The sequence below is a fragment of the Tenrec ecaudatus genome, chromosome 1 (assembly GCF_050624435.1).
Source record: "Tenrec ecaudatus isolate mTenEca1 chromosome 1, mTenEca1.hap1, whole genome shotgun sequence".
In the NCBI taxonomy this organism is placed as follows: Eukaryota; Metazoa; Chordata; class Mammalia; order Afrosoricida; family Tenrecidae; genus Tenrec; species Tenrec ecaudatus.
The window spans coordinates 181,635,601-181,655,463 of NC_134530.1; the positions used below are offsets into that span (position 1 = coordinate 181,635,601).

Consider the following 19,863-nt stretch of genomic DNA (forward strand, 5'->3'; position numbering starts at 1 on the left):
TTCAAAACCATCCGCCTCTCCTTGGGAGAAAGATGAGGCTTTCTACTCCTGTTAAGAGTTACAGTCTCAGAAACCCACTGTGACAGTTCTACCCTGCCCTACACGGTGGCCATGAGTCAGAATGGAGCTGATGACAGTGAGTTTGGTTTGGTTTGGTTTGTTCAGGATTTTGCCTTTCACTTGAATACTGGGATTCTTTTACAGGGACAAGTAGAAAGCACCCAGATTTTTTCCAAATCAACAAATCACTAAGTCCATTTAAAGTTCCGTGTTTACAAATTCATAGCATTTGGGGCAATATGTTATACTTCTGTAATGAACTCTTTGCATATTAACATTGAATTAAGTACACTTGATACATCTACTATACATTCCAATCAATTCTTTCAGATAGAATATAGAGAATTGCAAAACTCCAAAATGATCACCATGTAAGCAAAACTGAATTCATGTTTAAATCCAATATCTTTACACACACAAAAGTCCACACCTTTTCCACAACACCCCAGATGTTTAATTACTTCCAGGAAATCTAATACAAGAAAAAAGTTGGAAGCAAAACCAATTCAATCTACCCAAACCAGAAGGGTTCCATAGATTGGAATATGTTTTCCAAGACTCTAGGTTTGCTATTGTTGTCAGGTGCCATTGAGTGCATTCCCACAATGCACTAGTCAATGTTCAACACAACGAAACACTGCCAGTACTGCGCCATCCTCATAATTATTCCATCTGAGCCCACTGTTGCAGCCCCTGTGTCAATCCAGCTGGTCGAGGGTCTTCCTCTTTTCACTGCCCTACTACTTTACCAAGCACGATGTCCCCTCTCCCAGGACTTCCCTCTCATAATAACACGTGCAAAGTACATGAGCTCAAGTTGTGCCATCCTTGCTTCTCAGGAGCATCCTGCTGTACTTTATCAGGGACAGATTGGTTCTTTGGGCAGTCCACAATACTTTCACCAGTCTTCACCAACACCATCATTCAAATGCACTGACTCTTCTGCTGACTCAGGGTCTATTTACTATGAAAACAAACATTAAAGGGGTGTCATACAGTAAAAAATATCTCTCCAAAATATGTGCTTCCTTTACAAGCCATGATGGATGGCTTTCGCAATGGCTTGGCAGTTATGCAATGATGCAATTTGGCAGCTATATAATGATGGACTCACACTCTTGATGTAATCTGATATGATCCAATCAGCGGTAAGGGGATTTGGGTGGGATGCAATCCCCTTACTCAGGCCACAGCCCTGGCCTGATGTAAAAAGAGTTGCCCTGATGTGTGGGCTGTATCACTATTTATCTTCCTAGAAATAATGGAAGAGAGAAGGGAGCAGAGACCATCAAGGAAGACAACTCAGTAGGAAGAGTGTCCTTTGGACCCACGAGTGTTTACTAAGAACTCCCTTGACCAGGGGAGGCATAAGGACAAGAAACAGAAATGGTCTCCCAGGAACTCTGGACCCACAGATCTTGACAGAGAGAAGAGCGCCCCCTGGCTTCATGCTGAGCCCTAGCGGTGATGCCTTCTAGCTTCCCAAACGGTGAGAAAATACAATTTTATTTGCTAGAGCCATTCACTTGGTGTTTCTAACTACACCAGATAACTAAGGCTGGATGTAAATTAAAACTCTGAAAGAGAATCTAAGTAAAAATATCTCAAATTTTATTTATTTTAAGGAGTGAATTTTAATCAAGTGATAGATATGATCTTTTTGCAATTTGTCTTGTTTCAATTAGCTTATCAGAGACAATTCTGATGCTAAATTTATAAACCTGTTAGTATTCGAATTAACAATTTGCTTCCTCGTTAATTAAAAGAAAGCACATCATAGCAAAACTGTCTTTTAGAAATAAAATCTAAAATTGCTTTGAAATAAAACATTCTCCAAAAAAAATATCATTCATACAGCCAAATATAACCTTCAGGTACAAGCTAGAGAATACAATTTCCCTTTATAAGCATTTTCTGTACAGTGCCACAGAATAACATATCTGAGTTTATAGGCTGAGAGAGAGCTTCTAAGCGGTCTTGTCATTTTGCTGATAAAGAACCTAAATTACAAAGGGTCCTATGCTATCATTAAAAATGTACTGAAATTGTTTATTGCATAAATCTGTTCTATGAAAGACAAAATTCTAACTAAACTTCAAGGTTCTTATACTGAAAAAGGCTGACTCATTGGACTATTACAAATGCAAAAGCAGCGCTCTCAGATTTGACTCCTACCTGCCACCCAGTGGCAGTCATAATACAAAAACACTAGATAAAGCAAACTCATGACATTGAATCAATTCTGACTCCGAGCAAAGTTATAGGAGAGAAGATTGCTTCTCCTCCAGGATTCTGAGTCTTTAAACCTTTAAGGAAGCAGACAATATCATCTTTCTCCTCTGCCATGCAGAGGAGATGGATTTGAACCACCAACCTCTGGTTCGCAGCCTCAAACATACTCCACTGTGCAATCTGGGCTCCTTGGAAACCATGAGAGCAATCAAACTAGGGCTGCTGAATTAACTGAACGCAGGGCAAGCCTTTCTCATAAGCTTCACCTACATCCTGACTCTAGCTGGGGAAAACCATGAAAGTACTTTGTTTTTATAAATAATGACAGAAACTTTAATTTTTACTTTTTTCTATAGAAGATACAGATTTTACTTAGCATTTTAGCCTACTGCTTTGTTGCTATGGAATCTTCCATTATACTTGTGTATTCAAAAACAACAAAAGTACTAGTAGCAGTAATAGATAACAATTAATCCAAATAGTAAAAATGTCTGACAAAAGGTTAAGCAATTTACCTAATACCCCAGAGCCAGAATTCAAACTTAGAGAATGGTTTCACGGTAAAAAGTTTCTCAGTGAAATCCCACTAAGTGCATATAAATAACACTGATCGCATCAAAATATACATCGTGTACAATAATATAATAAAGAAATACAGGAAACAGGAACATTCACCTTTTTTAATCAAGCCTTAAAAGCATCAAGCCCCAAACGACAAAACCTATTTAAAATTGCATCTATAAAAAGAGCCACAAAACTTCAAATACACCTTATTGTTTCTCCACCACCTATGCCCCAAATTAACCTTTCTTTATCTCGACCTCACTTCTGAGAAGTGAGACCAACCGATTCTACATAGGTTAACTATAGGAGTAACGATTAAGATAGCCTACATCTACATGGCTTTATGATTTGTGCCAAGAAATTCTTGCCCGGAAAGATAAGGCTGTGAAACACTAAATATCTTCATTGTTTGCTTCAGGATTTCCCCCAAAATACACTAAGTCCAACAATAGTCTACTCAAACAGTTCCCTTCTAAGAAGGTTCTTCAAACTGAGTAAACTGCTCACTTATCAAACAACTGCATACTTACAATCTCAGCTAAGATCCTTGGCTCACTGTTTCCTCAAAGACCCTGAGCTACCGTTATCAGGAACTTAGCCCAGTCTTATTCAGACTACTGCATTGAAAGAGTCGCCTTAAATTGCTAAAGGGCAGATCTCAAACTCTACAGCATCAGTCGATGGCTCTCCCTTATGAAATAAGATGCTGATAGGGCAATGCTCTCCTTTACTGTAATAAGCAACAAACTTGGCTTTGCATGGTCAACAGCTGTCCTGGCTCTCTTTGGGAGAGTCTTGAGGAGCGCTGGTGGCAGTGTCTTACATATTGGGCTGCTAACCACAAGTCCACAGTCCTTCCCTGAAGGAGAAAGATACGATTTTCTACTCTCATAGTCTTTGAATAACAGATGACGAATACTGATATAAACTTACAAATGTGTTACATACAATAAAATAAAGCCACTTTGATATTACCTTTAATTTATACACATGATCATTTTTATTATATTCCAAGGATATTTATCTGCATAACTAAGGGATATCTAACATATATTCTGACTTTACCATATTCATTTTATTTCCATGGATCTCATTTTTCCTTTGAAAAGATTAAATAAAAATCAAGTTGAATAGAATAAAGTACCCGAGTTAATCCAAAGATAAGCTTTTTCAAAAGTTGGGATCTTCTAATAAGAACTTTTAAAGCAAAATGTGTCTCTTATCACATTATATATATGCATATATGTGCATATATATGTATATGTGTATATATGTTAGGTAGCAAGATAGGGGGATGTTCTCCATGCCTAGGGGTTCCCTATAGGAAGTTGGAAGCCAATAAAGGCTAAAGGGCATGCACAAATTCAGGCCCTGTACCCAGGAAGGCAGTATACCTGGGTGGCCCCCAACGAGGTCAGGTGGGCTTAATTCAGCCAATGGGGTCAACCAGCACCATCGACCACACCTCCCAACTGAAGGCCCTAAAGAGGTCAGAACCAGACCACCCTCTCTTTTCCAGCTGCTTCTCTGGTTCTGCCTGGCTGGGCCACGAGCTCTCTCTCTTGCCTCAGCCACAACATGGGTATGCAGTGCCATGAGAGTGCCTGGGTTCAGTTACTGTCACCCCTGAAACTGCTTCTGTCCTTTAGAACAACCCACTTGGATCACAAACCAGGCTTTGGGGTGAATTCTTTCTTGTGTGAGGCCAAGGACCCAGGCATTTCCCAGGGGAGGAATCTAACATGTGTGTGTGTATTGAGTCACGAGGAGTTGGAAGGGACTGCGTGGCAGTGAGTGTGCATTTGAATTGTTTGGGGTTTGTATCTTATACATCCTTTCCTTCTCAGGCAAAAAAAAATTAGTACAGCATTGTCATTGTTTCCAAAGACAATCTAGAACAGCCACTTGAAATATTACCACAGAACGACTTGCCATTATTTTGCCCTTCTGGATGCCTCATTCCAGGCTGACTACAGTGTAGAAGAAAGAAAATGGATTAAGAGAGACCAGGGGCTCATACACGATTTCTTATTCAAAATTAGGGATATACCTTTATCTCATAAAGCCTTAGCTTGCTTATCTGAAAAAGAGTGATACAAATATATATATGTAAATTATCAAGGGTTCGGGAGGGAGGGAGAGAGGGAGGGAGGGAGGGGAAAATGAGGAGCTGATAACAAGGGCTCAAGTAGGAAGAAAATGTTTTGAAAATGATGATGGCAAATATGTACAAATGTGCTTGCCACCATGGATGGATTGTGATAAAGAGCTGTAAGAGCCCCCAGTAAAACAATTAAAAAACAGAGTGATACATCGATCTACTTGAGAGGACCGTGGTGAGGAAAAAAGGAGAACTAATGTGTAAGTTACCTGTCCTTCTACCTGGCACATAGTGGAATGTTCCCCCAAACGCGTTACTTAACAGATATGTTAATTCCATAAGGGTCCATAACATAGTGAAGTACTTCCTGAATAATGAAGGGGGAAGTGCAGAGTGGAGACCCAAGGCCCAAGTGTCGGCCAATGGAGATCCCCTCATAGAGGGGCCTAGGAGAGGAGATGGGTTAATTAGGGTGTGAGGTAGTATCGATGAAGAACACAGCTTTCCCCCAGATCCTGGATGCTTCCTCCCCCCAACTACCATGATCCGAATTCTACCTTGCAGGGCTGGATAGGACAGAGGCTGTACACTGGTACATATGAGGGTTGGAGGTACAGGGAATCCAGGGTGGATGATACCTTCAGGACCAAGGGCGTGAGGGACGATGCTGGGAGAGTGGAGGGCGAGTGGGTTGGAAAGGGGGAACTGATTACAAGGAGCCACATGTGACCTCTTCCCTGGGAGAGGGACAGCAGAGAAGGGGGGAAGGGAGACCCCGAATAGGGCAAGATATGACAAAATAACGAGGTATAAATTACCAAGGGCATATGAGGGAGGGGGGAAAGGGGAGGGAGGCGGGGAAAAAAAAGAGGACCTGATGCAAGGGGCTTAAGTGGAGAGCAAATGCCTTGAGAATGATTGGGGCAGGGAATGTATGGATGTGCTTTATACAATTGATGTATGTATATGTATGGATTGTGGTAAGAGTTGTTGGAGTCCCTAATAAAATGTAAAAGAAGAAAAGAGAAAAAAATGATTAGGGCAAAGACTGTACAGATGTGCTTTATACAGTTGATGTATGTATATGTATGAACTGTGAAAAGAATTGTATCAGCCCCAATAAATTGTTAAAAAAAATTTAAAAAAATAAAAATGATAATCTCATTAAGAAAAAAAAAAGAAACATTAATTATGCAATAAGAGCTTTGTTTGTTACAACAAAAGTTTCATATCCTCTCAGCTAATAAGTCTACTTATCAGTAATGAGCCAGAGAAAACCGTTAGGAATATTGTCAACTGTTTATGTACAGTTATTCTTGAAAACTTTATCTTAATATCAAAAGAATTGTGAAAAAAGCTAAATATCCAAATAGGCTAGTGCATATATAGGATTGCATATTACATAGCTAATAAAATATTTATGAAGACTTAAAGCTATCCAAAAATACCCACAAAAACTGAATGAGAAAAGCCACTGATGTACTTGTGTCCCCGCCATGCACATAATTACATACATGTGTGTCTGTGCACACACATGGATACAGATGCAGGTGAAAAATTTAACAATGTTAACGTTTTCCATATTTGCTACTGAATACTAAAAGTACTTTTAAATTTAGAAATCACAAAATTAAAAAGGAATCTGATCAAGTCCCAGTGCTTTAAGGGTTGTATTTTCAATTATATCTCCTTCATTTCCCAAGGATGTGAGATACCTGAAAAATATCGATGTACTGCAGACTAAAATCAACAAATGAAGAGATTTAGATGAAGGAACATAAAGTCAGACTATACAAGGGGTACGCCCCCAAATCTAAGTTTTTTTTCAAAGCTATGTATTTAAATTTTTTTACAAAACAACCTATCACCTTCAAAGTACTCTCCATTACACTTACTACATCTGTCAAATCTGTGATTCCATGCTTAGAAACGTTTTTCAAACTCATCTGCTTGGATGGCTGACAGCACTTTCCTCATTTTTTTTCTTCACCTCTTCTATGTTGTCAAATCACTGTCCTTTCATGTCCCTCTTCATCCACAGTAACAAAAGAAGCCCCACGGAGCAAGGGTAGGTAAGTCCATGGGGCAAGAGAGGCATGCTGCCTTTTTGCCAAAAACTGGCACACCGACATGGCTGCGTGAGCAGGTGCATTGTTGTGGGGGCAAAACCAGTTCCCCGTCAGCCACAAATCAGGCCTTTTTAGTCACACACTGTTACGCAATCTTTTCATAACCTGTAATAGAACGCTTGATTAACAGTCTGACCTGGTGGAACGAACTCCAAATGCATTCATCATCATTAATGAGCTTGGGGGAAAAGGCTGCGTCACTTCAGAGCTGTTCTTTCCAAGCACAGTATGTCTCCACTGGACGCTTCTTTCCTGGACAGTCAGAACCCAAGGCACAAATTTTGCAGCCACCCTTCTCATTCGCAAGTCTTTCATTAAAACGTGCTGAACCAAGCTCCAAGGTAGTCCAGATCACTCCCCCATCTTATCTTTTCATCGGCCCGTAGTTGGTCCTCCAGCACAAGTGCATGACTTTTGACGACATTTTCATCCGTTCAGGAAGTTGACAGTCCAGATGAGGTTTGTCACCAATTGCCATTTCCCTTTTTTGAGAACAAGATAACCACTCACATGCTTGAGTTTTTCCCATAGCGCTGACTTTGTAAGGTGTGTTCAACATCACAACAGTTTCTTTTGTATTTTTCCTGATCAGGAAATAAAATTTCACAGCTGCACACTGTTCTCTTAAATTGGCCATCCCCAAAAAACAAGGTTCGAGTGAAACTGCTTTTACAAAAAACTTCACTATGACCAGAAAGAACCTTTCCAGGCGACTCCACTGGGTGCACTAACTCAGAGCGAGTTGCTGATGCTCATCTAGCAGGAAAAAGTACTACTGCAAAAATTCCACCTAGTGGAGATTTTTTCCGTTATTGTTTTGTTTTTTGGGGGGTACCCCCTCATCTGTGTAAGTAAATACATGTGTATCTATAAATACAAGAGGGGTTTAAAAAGTCCATGGAAAAATTGAATTAAAAGATAATGCATAAATACATCATACATCTTAGGTGGAGAGTAAAAGGTTGGCAGTTGAAACTCAGTTAGAGGCCCCTAGAAGAAAGGCCTGGAAATTAACTTCTGGAAGGTGACAGCCTTGGAAACCTACCGAAGCAGCTCCATTCTGCACACATAAGGGCACCACGCGACAAACGGAATCGACAACAGTGAGCAGCATCATTCGTATTTGTGAACATTCCTACATATATGTAAAATGTACAAATGTAAGTCACAAAGTATTGCCACAGAATCGTAGAAACCTTCGTTGAACAAAAACACCAAAACCCAGGAAGCTAGTGTTTCTCAGCCTATCTCCCATTACTGCTGACACGCTTCTTTGTTTATTTCTGTTGCCAAAACTTTCTGAGCTGACCTCTCTGCCGAGAGACCCCTTGAGAAGGCCTTGTTTTGCTTGACTCCTTCCTTATCCCACCTCCTAACACTTTCATTGACATTTAACTTGCATATCGCACAATTCAATAGTTCTGGACATTTTTTTTAAGTACTTTGGTGAAACTTAGCCATGTGTATTACCAAGAGAGCTTGTTGGGAGCCACCTACTAATGATCACAGAGACCTAAATGCATGAACTTGGACCCTGGGACCAATACCTTTTGACTTACCATCGTAAATCAAAGGAACACTTGACCAGGAACTGAAAATAATGTTTCACACTTTCTCAGGAAGACGTGGTAGATGATGTTTTGAATTATGTATCAGGCATGCTATTTAAATGGATTAGATAATCACAGTTATCTGATTAGAAGGAATCAACCATTTAAAACAGGCAATACCTTTAAAAAATTAGATTTCTCCACATAATTTGTTGTACCTGGAAATATCAAAAGAACACTTTAATTTCCACAGGTACAATATATCAAAACAATAAACGGTAACAAAACAAGCTGTTAGATAAACTATTGACATAATAGTATTCATCAGTGTTCTTACCTTCACTGATAGCGTGGGGCTTAATAACGCAACAGGTGCAATCTGTAAACCTGGCTGTGTTTGGCGGCCCACAACCTCCACTTGAGGGGAAGAACAACTCCATCTCCTAAAAACAGAGAGATGACTTTGGCATATTTGATCACTTATCTAAAAATCCCAGAATATTTTACTTAGGAAGGAAGAACTATGCGACTTAACATTTTATAATATACAGTCTTTCCTTTGAATTTGTTAAAACTTATTTTTAAAACTAAACTGAAGGCAGATATTCAAGACATACAAAGGACAGCCAGAACTTGACGAGACTACCTGCTTTTTCTGAGCCGCAACGTTGGCACCTCCGACAGGATGTAGGCTTACCGTTGTCCCATTACTTTCTATTAGTGGAAAATAAATTAGAGTTGTCCTTCTCCCCCAAGTTTCCCTGTTACACAGGTTCTGGCTCTCTCAGGTTCTACGGTAACTAGAACAGGGAAAATATGGACTATCGTGTCTCAGGATTAAAAGTGATGACGTCGTAAGACATTCTGAATGTTAGGAATAGCCAATAAAGTTGCTAAACTCCCCAAAGTATTAGTTCGTAAAGATACGAACTCGCTTATTAAATTCCTGTAAAATAAAATTAAAAACGAGAACATCTTTGCAGCCACAAGTATAGTAGCACTCAGAAATCCGAGAGCTACAGTTAGTGATGGTGAACTGATTTACTGTATCAGTTGTTAAGTGGACTCTAACCCATGGGGACCCCGTGGGGATCACCGTAGAACTGTGCTCCACAAAGCGTTCAATGGCTGCGCTTTGAGCAGTAGATCAGTAAGTTTTATTCCCAAGGTGCCTTGGCTAACAGCCAAGAGTTAACCATTTAGGTGGCCCAGGAACACTCAATAAAAAACTAAAGGAACTGTAGTTAGAGGCACATTCAGGCGTGGCCTGTCGTCTATGCTTTGCACGTGGTTCATTAAAGTGATAACCCAGCACTGTGTACTCGCCACAGAGAAGGCTGCATTAATCAGCGCGCTTCATTACTTGACAGATAGTTGTCCTGCGTGCCACTGAGTTTTTTGGCATCATCAATTCTACTATTTTCTGTAAAGCCCTCTGCCCCAAACACCAAAGAACCCTAGCAATACACAGAGGCCCACTTTAAATACCCCCTTCTCTGGGAGGATTTTCCTGATTCCTCACGCCCCAAGGTGGTGGTTGTTTGGATACTTACACCTTAAGGAGGGTAAAGAGGAGCCCTTGTGAGGTAGCGGCTGCTAACCCCAAGGTCAGCAGGTAACAATCACCAGCCCCTCCTCAGGACAAAGACCAGGCTTTCTATTACCGTAAAGAGTTACAGTCTCAGGAACCCATAGGGACGGTCCCGCCTTGTCCTATAGGGGCAGTATGGCTTGGGAATGTCTCCATGGTAGTGAGCTGACCTCCAGAAAGCAAAAAAATAAACAACTGCCATCAAGCAAATTGACTCATAGCAACACAACAGAAAGAGTCAAATGGTTCTATAGTTTCCAAGGTTGTAAATCTTTTCAGACATAGCCGACCCCATCCCCCATGGGGCAGCAGCTGGGTTTGAATGAAACCAATCTTTGGGTTAGCAACCGAGTCTCTTAACCATTACACCACCAGGCTCCCTACATACTCTCTACTAAAGTATACATTTGAAAAGAGGAACTAACCTGAGTATCTTTGTAGGTCCCATTGTGACTTTTACAAAATGCTTAGCTTAAACACTTATTTTTTCACTGAATTTAAAACTTGGAAGATCATATGTTATTATGTCATACTGATGTACATCAAAAATATAAATCTCCTGTACCCACAGAGGAGAATGAGAAATTGCTCAAACACTACATACTGAAAGAGTCCATTTAAAAATAAAATAAAAAGGATATCCCCAGACATCAACTGCCTGTGCAACATATCGATGCCTTCATTTTATTTCTCTTCAGTAATGACAACTGCATGTAGAGTCCTTTACCAGTTGCTTTCATTATACGGTCTTGGAAAACCTGTGCAGAACGAGTGAGATCTCACAACACTCACGGGGCCTGCCTGCCAGGTGATCAAGGAATGAAGCAAACCTAGAGTGACAAGAAGGAGTGAGTGGTAGGTAGAGTGTTGCAAGCCTGAAAGGACACAGCCTTTCAAGGGGTGTTCTCATTCTGTCTCCACATTTTTTCCTCCATTCTCTCCTGAACCCCACAAAGAGTCAGTCTCTCATTTCAACAATGCCAAACCCACTATCATTGAGTTCAACTCATAATGAGCGTAGGTAGGACAAAGTAGAGTTGCCCCCTTAGGGTTTTTGAGACTGTGAGAGCATCTTTCCAAGGCACGGCTGGTGGGTTTGAACTGCTGACTTTGTGTTGGCAGTCCACAGTGCCACCGGGCTCCTTTCATTCCACCAAAGCTGCCGTGGAAACCTTCAGGCTTTCTTCCTACCACCACCCTGCCTGTCCCATGCACTCCAATCTAGGGGATCTTTAAGTGTTGGGCTTCTATTCTCCTCTGTCTTTGGCCACTTGCTTGATGATGTGTAGGCACACACATTTAAACACCTGAAATTCTGCCCACATTTGTACCTCCAGCACCAAACTCCTCCCCAAAGACCACACCTTCACATAGGCAAATTACTCTTTGATTTCATCAGTTAGCTATTTCAAATTCATCATATCCAAAACAAAGCTTCATTTGAACACCTAAAACAACATAATTATGTGCAAGTTTCATTAAAAATACATAACGTTTAAGCCTTATAATTATTATTATTGTTAGGGTTTTGAAATACACTTCTTCAAATCTATTATTAAAAAATATAATTACTGATAACAGCTATGTCAACATAATAATCACTAAATATCAAAACTTTCCAAATACTGATTCAATTTTTATTGATAAATTCTATTATTATTTTTTATTAAAGTTTGATTCCCACTCTGCCTCCCATAAATCTGCTCTCTTCACTCACACTTGATGTTCCCATCCTTCAGACTGACCCAAAAGTTCCTCTTGATTTAGGAGTGGTCCTCCTCACCTCTTCCCCAACCCCGCCATAGATTCTAACAGGAAATCCTTGGAAATACACACAGAATCTTACCACCGCACATCTATCACCCTAATCCAGGCCACCAACCCCCTGATTTTTATGCTAGTCTCACACTATAACGGCCCTCAACCTGCCTGGTCTGTTCTTTTTGTTGTTGTTTTAATTGAGCCATAATTAATATATCATACAATGCTGCAGTTCAATCATATCCAGAAGGGTTGTGTAAGTTGCCACAATCCACTTTGGAACCTCTTGTACTTTCTTGTACTCATTGGTGTTGACGCCCCCTTTCTCTAATCTCCCCTTCTGTTCCCCCTGCCTGGTCTCTTCTTAACAAAGCAGTCAGAGTGAAACTTGTAAAGAAACTTTAGACATGTCATTCTTCTTTACGGCCCTCCCATCTCATTCAAAATGAATTTCGATGCCCTAGATGCCCCACAAGGAAGGCCTTATCTGGAAGGCCCCGAATACCTAATCTCCAGCCATTTATCTCTGCCCTGGCATCGCTGATCTCCCCACTGCTCCCCAAACACAGCAAATACGCTCCCATCTCAGAACGTTTGCAAGTATTGTTCTCACTCGGCCAGGAACCCTCATGCCCCACATGTGCACAGATTCCCCGTCAGGTCTCTGTTCAAATTAGACATTGTGAGGACTTCCCAGAGTCCGAACGTAAACAGCATTCACCACCACCACCATACAAACCACAACACACATGCCTTTCTGCGCCCCAATGGAATTTTATCCTTTTCTCTGAGTTACTTTCTCCAGAGCACTTACCACCCAGTATGTTACAGGGCTGTTCATTATCTGACCCCACCCCGACAGAAGAAACGTAAGCCCCATGTGAACTTCACTACTGCATGGACAACAAGCTTCTAGCTTATTGCAGCTGCACAGTAGCTATTTTGGAATGTATCAAGTTCAGAAATGCATAAACTCTACATACACTAAATAAAATTATCTATTCACATTGGACAAATGAGAAAAATGAGACTCAGAAAGGTTTAGTAACTCAGATGTAAGTCAGCACTTACATCTGAGTCATTCTGGTTCCTGCACCCTGACCCTCTTCTATCATGTCTTCCCAAGGGAAAAGCAAGGCTGAACGTCCCTATCTCGAGCACAGCCTATTGAAGCAATTATTTGGCTAATTATAATTGTCTCAACTTTCCCCTAATTTCTTTTCTTGTTTAGTTTTAAAAAATGAAAATAACTGTTTTCCGAGCGCCCATATACCAGTCCACATATACTGATACAATATTTATCTAATACCAAGGATATAAAAGTTTTTGTTGAAATATATATTCTTAAGGCAAAGGATTTTTCTTCCTCCCTAAGTATATTTTCATATCTGTCCCACCCACTAATCCAACCAAGCATTTGCAAGGATACTTTTACTGGGTCATTGTTATGGCAACTAATTCAAAGGCTTCACACAACAAATAGAGTTACACACAAAAATTTCCATACTGCTTTGTGAAAACATTTGCATAAAGTTTATCTCCTTCCATGACTATGTTATGACGACTGGTCTTTTATATTCTCCTAAATTGGGTACTAAACCAAAACAAACACACCCACTGCCTGGACTCAATAGTGAGCCCAATAGCCCTCTCTTTCCCCCAAGCAGGGAGCGGCTAGAGGGACCTGCTGACTTTGGCATTTGCTGACCCACTGTGCCACAAGGATTAATGGTGAAAAATTGGTCAAAATCTGTAAAATCCCATTCCTAAAAAAATCAGATTTCATTTGATAAACAAAGACTTTATACAAGTTGTAAAAGATATAGATGCACTGCTTCATAGCTTTTTCACCATTATATCCATGGTCATCTCACTAAAATATCTGGACTAATCGACTCACAGATCCTCATATCTTTAATTATCATATAAAGAGTATTACTAAATGCTTGCTAGCTAAAAGTTCTTCTAAGATTAGTATATATCTCACTGCCAATGAGTCGATTCCAACTCCTAACAACCCTGTAGGACACAGCAGATTTGCCCCTGTGGGTTCCTGAAACTGTTAAAAGACAGTAGAGGAATAAAAAGCCTCTTCTTTCTTCAGAGCAGCTGGTAGTTTCAAACTGCTCGCCTTGTGGTTAGCAGCCCAAAGTGTAACCTCTTTGCCACCAAGGCTCCTCAAAGACTTGTATATAGTAAAGTTTAAATAGCAGCATTTTTGCAAATGTCTCAGATCAAAACATTGATTTTAATCTTGATTTTGATCATTGATACCTAACCTTTTTCCACTACAAACTCTCTTAACCTTAAATAAATTTTTTTCTCTAAGCAAATAATCCAAATAATTAAAAAATGAAATATAAATTTACTTACTCAAAGCACCAATAGTAGGAGAACTTTAGCCTAACGTCCAAAATCAGGGGATTAAATAAATCATAATATATCCATGCAAAAGAATATTCTTCAGCCATTGAACATACGGTTATGATGGTAAGCTAATAAAATGTAAAATGTGCTATAATATTAAATAGAAAGAATCAAATTACATAAAGGCAATGTTCTTGACATTTACCGTGCAAGCTACATAAATGATCTGAGGAATGAGCTACAACCAACTGCCATCAAGTGGATTCTGTTGCCCAACAGCTCTGACAGTGTGTCAGCTTTCGTTCTCAAGGCAACTGGCGAGCTTGAACCTCTGACCTTGAGGTTAGTAACCCAACACATCCCACAGCACCACCAGGGCTTTGACATAAATTTCAAACACTGCTCACAGGATCACAAATGCTACTTGTACTTTACTTTCCAAATTCTCTGAAGATGGTTTCATTACTTTGATATCCAATACAATCTGTAATTGATAAGCCCAGGGAGACTGTGACTTCCTGCATACACAATGGAGAGTGGTGGTTATGCACACAGGTTCTGGAGCCAGAGAACCAGACAGAGCTACAAGCACTTACTAAAGCATTGTAAACTGTGTTTACCAGAGAGTAAGCTTTCAGTTGTTGGTTTGAATTCTGAAAGTATTAGGGATATCTATGACCCAGATCCTACAGATACAGAAATGAATTAGACACCCTCCAAAAATGGAGTGTCGGCTGGGAAGAAAAGCATAACCGCAAGCACTGCTTAAGCTTAGCAAAGGAGCGGCTGTGGGGCAGCACTTACGGAAATCGTCGAGGAGCTTAAAAAAAGCACTTCAAGGAGACGTAACTGACATATATTAAACCGCACATATTTAAGGTATAGACTTTGCTAGGTTTTAACATACTCCCATGAAATTATCCTAATGATCAAAATAATATAAACACATCCTTCACCCCTCTCCCCTTTTGGTAATCATTTTCATCCAACCTCTTCCTGTGACCCATTTCCCCCCCATAACCACTGATCAACTTCTGTCTTTATTAATTCTGTCATTAACTTCATTTTCTACACTTTTAAATAAGTAGAACCCCATATCACATACTCTTTTGTTTAGCGTCTCTCACTTTGAAAAATTATTTATAGATTAATTCCCACTATAGTATATATCAGGACCTCTGGTAGCACAGTGGTTTACACAAAGTATAGTATTAATTCCCACTATAGTATATATCAGGACCTCTGGTAGCACAGTGGGTTACACAAAGTATAGTATTAATTCCCACTATAGTATATATCAAGACCTCTGGTAGCACAGTGGGTTACACAAAGGACTCCTAATAGAAAGGTCAGGATTTCAAAACCACCAGCTGCTTCAAGAGAGAAAGAAGAGGCTATCTACTCCTGTAGAGAGTTACAGTCTCTAAAGCCTGCAGGGGTAAGTCTACTCTGTCCCCTAGGGTCACTAAGAGCTGGGATCAATTCAATGGCAATGAGTTGTATAGTGTATATCATTACTGTATTTTTATTGCTGAAAAGTATTCCATCTATGGACATAATCCAGACTATCCAGTCACATGTACTGTTTATACTTCGATACTCCTAGTATGGGGTTATTATAAATTAAAAACATTCATGTTCAAGTCTTTGTATTGACATCTGCTCTTACTTCTCCTGGGTAAATATTACAGGGTGAGATTGCTGGAATCTACAATAAGTGTTTGTTTAATTTTTCAGGAAACTGCACAACTGTTGATCAAAGTAACTGTATCATTTTTCATTCCCACTAGCAAACATTCATCTTACAGTAGTTTGAATGGCTAGTCCTTTTCATTTTAGTCACTCTAGTAAGTATTGAGGAAGAACATTTTGAAACTAAGGCTTTTGATATGACTAAACCTTCTGGATCAGGTCTAGGCAAAATCCTTCCTTACCCTTAGTAATGGTATTCTGTCAGTTAAAAGACAGTCTCTGTCACACAGTACAGCCTTGCATCTCTGTAAAACTTCCTGTTGCATCTTTGACCTACAATAAAGCAGTATTTTTTTTTAATGTCGCTTTGCTTCTCTTGCCCATATGTGTGACCAGGAACAAATTGTGGTTAAGTTTCAGGGGAATGTATTTATAGTCAGAAGAAACTAATATAACATTAGAGACGTGCTAACAGTTTTGAAACATCAAAATGTCTTTTCTCACAGTAAGCTTAAGCAATGTGTAATAATGCTGGACACTGGATCAGGAAGACTGAAAGGCATGGATGCATTTGAATTGTGGTGCTAGTGACCAAAGAAAAACCAACCAAATTCACCACTGAGTCAATTCTGACTTATGCCAACCTTTTTAAGCACCGAGTAGAACTGCCTCTGTGGGTTTCTGAGACTGTACATCTTTACCGGAGAAGAAGACTTGTCCTTCTCCTGATGGGCAGCTAGTAGTTTCAAACTACTGCCAGAATGTTCCTTAGAAGGCAGGATGGCAATACTTGGTCTCAAGTACTTTGCACGTGTTATTAGGAGAGACCAGGCCCTAGAAAGAGGCATCATGTTTGGTAAAGTAGAGGGGCAGCAAAAAAGAGGAAGATTCATGAAAAGATGGACTGACACAATAATTGTAACAAGAAGCTCAAACATAACCATTATGAGACTGGTTATAATTCGCAGTGTGTAATAATGCTAAACGCTGGATCAGGAAGACGGAGAGGCCTTGATGCATTTGAATGAAGGTGACTCATATTGACTTGATGGGACCTACTAACAACAATGCTGCTGGGTACTGTTAAATGTGCTTCTTTAATATCTAGACACTTATGACGAAATGTCTGCTCCAGTCTTTTGCCAACAATTTGTTGACCTGTTTATTTAGAATTGGGATAAATGCATTAATGGAATAGAACAGAGTCTAGAAATAGCCCCACAGAGATAGTCAATAAATGTTTACAAAAGTACAACGTAATGGATAATGTACAGATATGCCAATGTACTATAATAAAAATGTGTACTATCTACAAAAGCTAGCCCCAAATAACACCAGACCTAACTGTAAAGCCTAATAATGCTAGACGAAAACACAATAAGAAAACTAGGTTCAATTTCTTAGATTTAACACCAAAGATACTATCCATGAAAGAACAAATTAATAAATTGGTCACCAAAAAAGGTTCTGTTCACCCAAAGCCGCTTTTGTTGTTAGGTGCCATCAAGTTGGTTCCAACCGCTATCGACATGATGCACAGAATGAAACCCCGCGGAGCCTTGCACATCCCCACAATGGTTGCATATTGCTACTTGGTTTTGCTCTGTCTTGTTTTTGTGCATGTTATTATCTCTCCAAGTTTGTCTAAATAAGATAGGCTGAATGAACAATCTGGAGGAGAAAATAATGGGACCGAAAGTTCCGGGGGGTCATGGGAAAGGGAGAGTGTGGGAAAGGAAGTGGTGTTAACAAGCCCAGGGACAAGGGAACAAGTAGTGATCCAAATTGGTGGTGAGGAGGGTGTGGGAGGCTTGGTAGGGCATAATCAAGGGTAATGTAACCAAGAGGAATTGGTGAAACCCTGGTGAGGGCTTAGCACAATAGTGGGACAGGAAGAAGGTCAAGGGAAACAAAGGAAAGAGCTGGGAGGCAAAGGGCATTTATAGAAGTCTAGATAAAGACATGTACATATGCAAATATATTTATTTATGAGGATAGGGGAATAGATATATGTGCATATATTAATAGGTTTAGTATTAAGGTAGCAGAAGGACATTGGGCTCCACTCAAGTACTCCCTCAATGCAAGAATACTTTCTTCTATTAAATTGGCCTTCTATGATATTCACATTCCCTACACAACCGCTGAAGACAAAGCGGGTGATTAAGCAAATGTGGTGAAGAAAGCTGATGGTGCCTGGCTATCAAAAGGTATAGCATCTGGGGTCTTAAAGGCTTGAAGGTAAACAAGCAGTCATCTAGCTCTGAAGCAACAAAGCCCACATGGAAGAAGCACACCAGCCTGTGCAATCACGAGGTGTCGAAGGGATCAGGTATGAGGCATCATCGGAACAAAAAATTTTACCATAGTGAATGAGCGGGGGAGTGCGGAGTAGAGACCCAAAGCCCATTTGTAGGCCACTGGAGATCCCCTAGCAGATAGGTCTTGGGGAGGAGATGAGCCAATCAGGGTACAATATAGCAACAATGAAAAAGACAACTTCCCTCTAGTTCCTAAATGCTTCTTCTCTCCCCCACCCCCACCCCCACCCCCTTACTCCTGCCCCATCATGATCTTAATTCTCCCTTGAAAGTCTGGCTAGATCAGAGGATGGACACTGGTACAGATAGGAACTGCAAACACAGGGAATCCAGGGCAGATGATCCCTTCAGGAACAGTGGTGTGAATGGTGATACTGGGAGAGTAGAGGGAGGGTGAGTTGGAAAGGGGGAACCAATTACAAGGATCTACATGTGACCTCCTCCCTGGAGGATAAACAACAGAAAAGTGGGTGACGGGAGACATCAGATAGGGCAAGATATGACAAAATAACAATTTATAAATTATCAAGGGTTCATGAGGCAGGGGGATCAAGGAGGGTGGGGAAAATGAGGACCTGATGCCAGGGGCTTAAGTGGAGAGCAAATATTTTGAGACTGATGAGGGCAATGAATGTACAAATGTGCTTTACACGATTGATGTCTGTATGGATTGTGATAAGAGTGGTATGGGCCCCTAATAAAGCGATTAATAAAAAGAGAGAAGGAGAACGACAGGAAATATGGAAGGAGATGCAGGATGTGAGCCAGGAGAAAAAACAAAGAGACAAGATTAATGGAACTCTTTGTAAGGCAATTGATAAACATGGACTTGATTCTTGAGATAATGAAGTATTTTTTAATGTTTTGAGCAGAGTCATGACATGGATAAGTTAGAATCTTTAGATTTCTCACTCAGAAGCATATGTGGAACATGTAAATGAGGGAGAAAAATATAGATTAGGGTTGATACAGCAACCAATGTCAAAATCAGAAATATGAAAATATGAATGGTAATATCAGAGAACTTAAAAACATTTTTTACAACATATAACATATTAATTGAATTGGGCCTCCACTCAAGTACTCCCTTAATGCAAGAATACTTTGGTCTATTAACCCGGCATTCCATGGTGCTCACCTTCCCAACACAATTTCTGAAGACAAAGCAGGTGCATAAGCAAATGTGGCGAAGAAAGCTGGTGGTGCCCAGCTATCAAAAGAGATAGTGTCTGGGGTCTTAAAGGCTTGAAGGTAAACAAGCGGCCATCTAGCTCAGAAACAACAAAGCCCACATGGAAGAAGCACACCAGCCTGTGTGATATCAGGCATCAAAGAACAAAAATTCATATAATTGAGAATGAGGGGAAGTGCGGAGTTCATACCCAAAGCCCATCTGTAGGCAATTGGACATCCCCTTACAGAAGGGTCACGGGAGGAGACGAGTCGGTCAGGCTGCAGTGTAGCAAAGATGAACCACACAACTTTCCTCTAGTTC

At 40.3% G+C, this 19,863-nt stretch overlaps 1 protein-coding gene across 1 annotated transcript in view; it reads right to left on the minus strand.

Annotated features, from left to right (window-relative positions):
- The window catches only part of NME7 (NME/NM23 family member 7), a 297,332-nt gene that overhangs the window by 204,959 nt on the left and 72,510 nt on the right, over window positions 1–19,863 (minus strand). Inside the window, exon 7 of the mRNA XM_075564565.1 lies at window positions 8,974–9,079. Coding sequence (XP_075420680.1) covers window positions 8,974–9,079 — 106 coding nt within the window. The remainder of the gene's footprint in view (window positions 1–8,973; window positions 9,080–19,863) is intronic.